This window comes from Bactrocera latifrons, unplaced genomic scaffold, assembly GCF_001853355.1.
Source record: "Bactrocera latifrons isolate USDA-ARS-PBARC rearing strain unplaced genomic scaffold, ASM185335v1 scaffold_117, whole genome shotgun sequence".
Taxonomy (NCBI): domain Eukaryota; kingdom Metazoa; phylum Arthropoda; class Insecta; order Diptera; family Tephritidae; genus Bactrocera; species Bactrocera latifrons.
In genome coordinates this window covers 249,249-258,052 of record NW_017534597.1, presented here as the reverse complement: position 1 = coordinate 258,052, position 8,804 = coordinate 249,249, and the positions used below count along the sequence as shown (strand labels likewise).

The 8,804-nt window shown below is 33.6% G+C and overlaps 1 protein-coding gene across 9 annotated transcripts in view; it reads left to right on the top strand.

The window, feature by feature from the left end:
- Positions 1-8,804, top strand: part of LOC108978086 (uncharacterized protein ZK1073.1) — a 50,933-nt gene that overhangs the window by 4,681 nt on the left and 37,448 nt on the right. For 6 of the 9 annotated variants that reach the window (XM_018948201.1, XM_018948200.1, XM_018948205.1 and 3 more), the window contains one exon: positions 1,357-1,525. In XM_018948201.1, the coding sequence (XP_018803746.1) occupies positions 1,364-1,525 (162 nt within the window). In that variant the 5' untranslated portion in view covers positions 1,357-1,363. The remainder of the gene's footprint in view (positions 1-1,356; positions 1,526-8,804) is intronic. The other 3 variants (XM_018948207.1, XM_018948208.1, XM_018948209.1) reach the window with 1 other exon arrangement.

Below are 8,804 nucleotides of genomic sequence, written 5' to 3'. Positions count from 1 at the left end.
TTTTTTTTTGCATTTTCGTTAAGTGTAATATCTTAAAAATATTCTCTGAAAATTTCACGTTGATCCGATAATTAGTTTTTGAGTTATTCGACAAATAACAAAGAGAACTCGGGCACTTCAAAGCGCTAGTGTGAAATTTAAGACGCGTTTTTCTCAAAACTATGTTTTTTGAACAGGCGACAACTGTAACTCGAAAACCGCTCAGTAGATTTTAGTTAAATTTATACAGCTTTTAGAACACATAATAATACTTGGGCCTGATCGAAGGGTTTTAATTTTTCGAAAATTCGATTTTTTAAGACTGAAAGTAGGATAATCTGGCCTGTTCTTTTTTTTTACTTTTTTTATAGAAATTTTTATTCTACAATAATAGAGTGTATAAACACATTTTTTCGGAATTTTTTGATAACATTTGTCGTAGAAACAGCTGGATGAATGAGATGCGTTTTTTCACTGGCGGACACAATTTCTCATGTTTGGATCATCTGAAACACAAAACCCCAATTTATTCTTAAAAAGTAATTGAATGGTTATCGTCCCCATTAGAATTATGAATTATGAAAAAATGTTGATAAATAGAAAAGTAATTAATGTGTTTTTTATAACATTGTTAATAAATTAGAAAAAATTATGAATCTAGTAGGGACGATAGCCAGCCATTTTGTCAACATTTAAATAAAATCGGTAAATCGGTTAATTAGTTCGACCGGAATCATGTCCGCCAGTTTAAAAAAGTGTGTTTTGAGAACGTCGAACGTCGAGCGGTATTATTATTTTTCGGCTTTTTTCGAAAATGGTAAATTGGATTTCTACATTTATTCTAAGGGAATAAGGGAATAAGGGAACAGAAATAGCAAAAAAAAAAAAATAAATAAATAAATTGAAAAAAGATTACCCTACTAATTGAACTTGACTTGGTATATAATATTTAACATCTGAAACGGTAAATGTAGTCAAATTTCTAAAATGAGAATATTAGCTGGGTTAATCTGTATAAACATTTTATAAAATATTTTATTCACATACATACGTACATATTTATTTATCAACATTTTTTCATAATTCATAATTCTAATAAGGACGAGAACCATTCACGTCCTTTTTAACAATAAATTGGGTTTTTGTGTTTCAGATGATCCAAACATATTGATGTATGATGTGTTTATACAGATTCGCACAGCTAATATTCTCATTTAAGAAATTTGACTACATGATGAATGTATGTATGTGATGATGACATAAAGAGAAAATTAAGAAAAATTTGAATTTATCGAAAAAAAAATATTCATGTACATAAAATTATTTATACTAATTATATTTGGTAAAATCATAAAATATGCCATGTTTTCTTTTCAGCCCTACAATGTCCCAATCATCACTACCGCCACAATCTCCACAACCAATCCCTATTTCGGTGATAAATCGTGGCACAACACCAACAACAGCCGAACAGCGGCGTGCGAGTTTTGCGCGTCGCGCTGAGAGTTTGGTGGAGCGGGTGAGAGTATTGAATCAAATATACGAGGTATCAAATGACCAAACGTGAGAGTTTTCTAAATATTTAAAAATGTTTCTATTATCCAACCTATCCGATATTGATGCTTAAATATGCAATCCCTGCAGAGTGAATACAAAGTATTATTGGCAACCAAGTCCTAGCTTGAGAGCGTTTAGTGATGCAAAATGTGTTTGAAATGCTTACAACTAGTACTATACTTGTGCATATCTCACATCATTTGCTCAAAGGTTGATTTGGCTTCTTGCCGGAAATTCACATTTCATTATATATATGTACATACATATGTACGTATATATATATGTTTAGACTGGTAAATATATAAAATACAATATTTTTGCTTTTAGTTTATGTGCTGAGTGTCTTAATTATTATTTTAATTTTTATTTTTATATCATACATTCTTTATTTTAGTTTTTAATTGCTTATTTCAATTTTAGCATAATTTCACAGGCAGACATTTGTTTTAGACCTTTAATTGTAAATAATCTCACGTGATTTGTAATTTTGTAATTTTGTTTGAATGAAAATACTTGCTGAGCAGCCAGCGTGAAAAAAACGCGTCACGGAAACCTTTTGTATTTACAAGGGATATTTTAAGAAAATTTCTGCCAAGCTGTTGATATGGTATGGTGATAGAGTCCATTGTGTTTTACGTGAGTACCTGCCGGCGACGGCCTAACCTTACGGTGCTTTCTACTTCTAGAAGCACGTAGCTCAATACAATGCGTTGATCAGCGCCCTAAAGCATAAATGCATTTAGCACTCATATGTACCTTGGTTCCAATTGGTTCGGGTGGATAGGGACATCTTAGCCGCCTTGGTCGGGTGCAAGGCCTACCCAAAACCTCTGCCGTACTCTGGGTCCGTCACAGCCACCACGAATCTCCACAAAGAGCCAAACCCAATAAGCAGATTGGAGCTACCTCCAAGGGCTAACTGCTCCACGTGGTACCAGCCCCCAAAAACTCATTGACTGGTGACATTTGTCGATTTTGTCTTTTATTTTTTATTTTTGCCTTATATGAAATGTGTAATAATATGTAGCCTAAAGTATGATTTCAAGCCTTAGACCATGCTCACATTTAAAAACAGACCGGTTTGTCAGACACAGTGCATGTGGATTTTAGTCGCCTCTTACGACAGGCATGCCTTACCACGGGTATATTCTTTCCCCTGCAAGCAGGGGACTCCCCTGCCCGCAGGAGGGATGGTATGGCGATAGTAAGAATTATGAAATTCCGAATATAAAATAAGCAATAATCAATCTTTGTAAGTACAATTACATGAATGTCAGATTTCGGATTAGCCGCTAGCATTGAAGTACTTCGGGTTATTTCAGAACCTTTCTATACTATTCTGCCAATTTATCCATCAAACTTCTTGCTCCCAATATAATCGCTAAAAATTAAAGGATCTGGAGGAACCTTGCAGCGTGAATGCGCTATAACTACCTTTCTTTGACGAAATGGACAATTAGCCCGTCAGCAAAATAACATATAATCAAAAAAGCGAGAGTATTTAAGATTCCATACATCATGCTACTTATACATACGTATGTATGTATGTAGCATAAAACTTTCAGCTACCGCTCCATAACCATTTTATAAACAAAACTGCATTTTTTTTTCAATATGAATGGTTTTTATTATATAATTTTTCTTTTGCCTGTAAACTTATGAAAAGTGATGTTACGTCATTTTGCATTTTAGGCAACGATATGTACTTATATCCATGCAAATTTTTCTTATATACAATCATAATAATAACAACAACAAAATCTATTTAACAATAAAATTAGCATAAAGCAGAGCACCTGGGTTGCCTAAGTAGGGAAAACACATTACTACGTCTCCATTCAAAAGCTAGGGATAATAAGGCCCGCTTACGATTTTTATTGAATTGAGAGTCTAATCAACTATTTAAATCACAATGTCTTAGAAAATTACTGCAATTGACTTAAACAGAAGAAAGAATTAAGCAATTGACCTTGGACTTGCAGCGTACTTATACAGAGGCTTATGTATGTATGTATATGTAGAAAAAGAAGAATATATAGAAACGTGAATATATGTATGCATTTACGGTAGTTATTGACATTGCTGATAAACTTTTTGCTTTGAAATGAAAGTGCAAAGAGCACTTGATTAGTCAGTGGACTTTTGAGGTTGACGGTTACAAACTTCAACTATAAGACGACTAAATTCAATGCATTTGTATGCGGCAAAGAGAGAGTTCTTAAGGCAACCATCTATTCGGAGTTCAAGCAAAAGTTAAAATAATGTAAATAATGTAAGTTATATACAAGAATATTTTTTTCATATTATAAGTGAGTTAAGGCGTAGTGATCATAAGCAAAGCTTTTGTAACTGATTCAGCTTGAAATTATTGAAACTCAACTATGTTGAAATTCGAGAAATAAACGAAAAATGTTAATGTTATTCAAAATAGCGAAACTACGAATCAGATATGTCCGGAATCAGCAAAAAAAAAATTTTTTATGTTCTATTTATGTACTCAATACTTTACCTTATGACAGAATATCGGTAAGTCACCAGCATTGGCAAAACATCTGAAATACTACACATTTGAATGATTTTGGTCTCCTATGTTTAAAAAAAAATTATAAAATTTTGTTTTTAACGCAATTGTGAAGCCAAATTAATTGGGTAAATCGATACTTGAAGAAAATATTTTTTTGAACTGACAGATCCCACATTGGCTTCTCTCTTCCAAGAAGACAAATTACAGATTTATATGCCAGATTGTTTTCTTTTTCTCATTTATTTATCAATAGAAAGTGACACTGTAGTAAGCGATTTGGGCAAAAAGCGGTTAAAAAATGAGAACCTCGAGAAAACCATTTATTTCGGAGTGAAATAGAAAACTTGTAAGAGGCTTTTTCCAGCTAAAGCTTGGTTTATTGACAGATAAGGTATTCTTACTATTACATAATTTTACGTGAATGTAAAATGTATTGCCTTATCCAGCTTACACCGTGTTCTAATACTTTGTATTGATGCCATACTCAATTGATTAAACCGGTGGGTGTGAGAGTTTGTCTAGGCGCATAAATGGATATGCTTGTGCATATGTTCTGACTTTATAAATATGTACACTCTTTCATATGTACATATGCAACAATTTTAATTAATCGAAATTGAACGTAAATACTTCATAGAACGTAATATGAAGATGTACGAGTTTAGTCTGCAAAGAAATAAATATTGAGATGTATGGTTATATGCACATGCATACATATATATCCAGTGATTAGTTTGTTTTTGTTTACTAGTCTATATGTACTCATACAATTTATGGCTTGCTAACATAGATACATATATACTTACATGTATACAAGTACGTAAATTTGTGTTCCTGCGTCTTTCGCTGATAACCATCGTGAGTCCATCTGTTGGATATTTCGCTCCCGTCCAACCTTTTTCCACCATATTGGTTGCTTAATTCGTCTTGGATCATAAGTCAAGTGCAGGGCGATTAAGATAATTAAGTATGAATTGAAAAATTTTCATTGTATGTCTGTATTTTTAGTGCCTCTCTTAAGTTAATTGCCTACTGCAGATCTATTTGCATATGGCAATAACAAACATACATATGTATGTATGTCTCACTATGGGTGGTTGGGTTGCATCGACTTAGTTTAGCTGAACTTATGCGCTTGAATAATTGCCTCAATAGTGAAACTCATTATATATGACATGTATATGTATGTAATCGTTTGATTTGCTTCGTTAATTCGCAATATTTTCTTATGCCTGTTTCAGAGCCATGGGTGCACGTCGAAAAATATAGCTGTCATCTTTACAACCGTTTTTGAACAAATTTCATTTAAAGTTCACTTCTGTTTTATATTTATTTATTTTATCTTTTTTAAAACCTGAGCAGTGTATATTGAGTTTGCCACGATATTTGTAACATCCAAGAGGAAACGTTAGAAACCCCATAAATGTGATCATTGCTGATCATTGTGAGCTGCGTTGAACTAACCATGTCCGTCTGTCAGTCTGCATACGTCCCGTTTTTCTCAAGAAGCTCTCTCTCTGTCTAAACTGCCATTGTCGGACCAATTTGGTACAAACTGAGTCAAGTGTTAATGTATATGAAATAACTTTTCATTTGAGGAGGAGGTGTTATTGCTCAAGGCAACGGTGCAGTCTCAAAAAAAAAAAAAGTTCAGATTAGACCATTATAGCATATAGCTGCCACATAATCAAACAAGCAACTGAATAATCGAAGTTAACATCTTTTCATGTATACATATGTATATATTTTATATGGACTCCAACGTTTCCTACAGGGTGTCACAAACTACATGGCAAACTTACTACACCCTGCTAAGGTGATATATACTTTTGTGCACCTAACAATTGTTTGTATCACCTAAAACTAATCGAAATACATATAAAGTTATGTATATACATATAAATGATCACGGTGATGAGACGAGTTGAATTCCGAGAAACTGTCTATCCGTCCGTCCGTTCAAGTTGTAACTTGATGTTGAGATATCAAAATGAATCTTGGTATACGCATTACTCAAGAAAAAAAGAGGACGTGTTCGTGGGTGGACGTAATCAACATTGGACTAAAAATTTTGAAAAAAAAAAATGGACCGCCTTCTAAAAGGTTCAATGCACATATCACAAAAGATCATTGACTTCATAAAATGTAAACAGAAAAGGTCAGTGAACCCATAAAATGTAACGAAACGGGAGGTGACCTGAAATGTAAATAAAGGTTTTGACTTGGCTTAATGTAAACAAAGGTTGTGGGCTTTGCTAAAACTATACAAAAGGGTTATTGACCTCATAAAATCTAAACAAAGGGGTCATTGACTTTGCACGAGTGTTAAGTTCAGTTGAAATTTAAATTATATTCTATATAAATTACTTGAAATTAAATGATAATCATTCCGTTTATACACGTTGCAGGTTTTAATGTACTTTCCGTGCTTGCCCGACATGGCAGTACTTGATATTTGTTCTCCCATTGTCTCAATTTGTAATCAGTTACAGATGGGACATTCGACCACTGATACTCGGCGACGAAGTCTCTTTCTCAACAGCAATTTGGCTAACTCTTACTAATATACATTATAAGCTATACAGGTATGACGGCGTACTCGATTGTGACTATTAAATGCAAATAATAAATTGCTTCAAACACATTACAACAAAATTGAAAACTGCTTTCTAAATTATTGCGAAGCTTTTAGGTTTGCAAACACAAGTCATAAACAAATGAGGAATTAACAGACCAGACGATTAAGATGGAAATCACGTTCCCCAAATAAAAATGAATGTTTCATAAATCACTTCATAATTGTGCTTATGTGTATGTGTGTATTTGGCAAAAAGTGTGTATTACATATGTATGTATTAGTGGTGTCCCTATTTTCAAACATCGGTTTTCTATATATTCCCGGCCAGAAATCGGTTCCTTTATGTATTTGGATAAAACGGTAAAAGTTTGGGGTCAATGCGATAACATTTAGTGGACCCGGAAGCCAGCTGAAAAATTCAATAGGTCAGTATGGGCAAATATCAATGTTCATACATACATTTGCCTTATATTAGACGCAGTTTTTATAGTATATTTAACAAAACATATGTGTATACAAAAATAATTATTCCATTTTTGTATTCTTATTCGGTAAAAACATATAAAATAATTGTGATAATTTTGCGTATTTAAAAAAAAAGGCATGCAACACAAGCTTGATATTTTGCAAATTTACCGAAATTTGTTTCTACATTTAGAGCGCGCTGTTTGTAGGCAAACAAATTTCCTGAGAGAAAGTGAACTGTGTAAGTCGTTCAGAAAATAAAATAGTAACTGCTCATAACGGGACATTTCTGCTGTGAAATATCAAATTTCAAAATTCATTCAAAAATTGCTATCAAAGCAGCACAACTATTTTGGGAACAAGCACGAATACCGATAAGAAAAGAAGATAAATGTGTTGAGAAGTTATTGAAACTGTACGAAAGTTGGAAAAAAATCCTGAAAACAGTTCCAGAAAAGAGATCCAATTCACAAGAAAAAGTCCTTGATATGTTTGTTGGAAGCTTGGATGATTTATTTGACATGGCCACTGATAATGTGCTTGAAAAAATGAAGTTAGTAGAAGATAAGAAATTTCTTGAAATGCAACGTCAAAAAGGACGGCCAGGTTGCATGATGGGTGTTGATAAGGTTTTGTACGATCGTGAAGTGCGTGCACAAGAAAGTCAGGAGAAAGCAGCATTACGAAAAAGGCGGTATGAAGAACAAAATTCTGAAAGTTCTAATATAATCGAGGAAAGCAATGAAAATGATATAGTACTTGTGGAAGCTGGAAATGAAAATGTAGTAATTCCGTTGGAAAAAAATTGTTTGCAAACTGAGTGTAAAAAGCGACGAGGCACTAAAAGTATCATAACACCACAATTGTTAGCAGCATTAGACAATGCCAAAGTGTCAGATGGTATGGCCGTACATACATATTTTAGTAGCCGCTGCTGTAGCATTGGGTCATTGTGTGGAAGAACTTGTTATTAATCGATCAACAAGTCATCGTATGCGTCAACAAAATCGGTCTGCAAAATTCAAAGATATTTCTACTGAGTTTAAAGAAAAGCTGAGTTCCCTATAGTTAACAATGCACTTTTATTAATGTTAATTTATTCAAACACTTAACAAGGCCAATGCCAATGGAGCACTAGTTGTTCATTTTGTTGGGAAGTTCATGACAGATATAAAAGGTCGTAGTAAAGTGGAAAGAATTGCTGTTTTAATTAGCTACGATAGAACATCGAAATTTCTTGGAGCACCAAAGATACAGTCGTCGACTGGTGCAAATATTTCTGAAACTGYTAATCAGAGATTAGTCGATTGGAACATTGTTGAACTTGCTAAAGGCATATCTTATGATACAACTGCTGTCAATACTGGTGTTAAAAATGGAGCCGCAGTCCTTTTGGAAAGAAAACTGCAACGCAATCTCACACACCTACCATGCCGTCATCATATGTATTATTATTTTGCGCAACGTTTTTGAATCAAAGATGATGTCAAACTCAGCTCCAGAAATRCTCTTGTTTGAACGATTTGTGAAGGCCTGTCCAAACATTAAGAAAACCTTTTTTTAAAACTAGTGTTGATGATAAATTTGTGGCATCAAAAATAAGCCAAGTGGAACGGGACGCTCTTGTAAGCTTCTTGCAGGGCCAATTAAAAAAATCGCATAGCCGCGATGACTACAAAGAAATGCTACAACTTGCTTTAA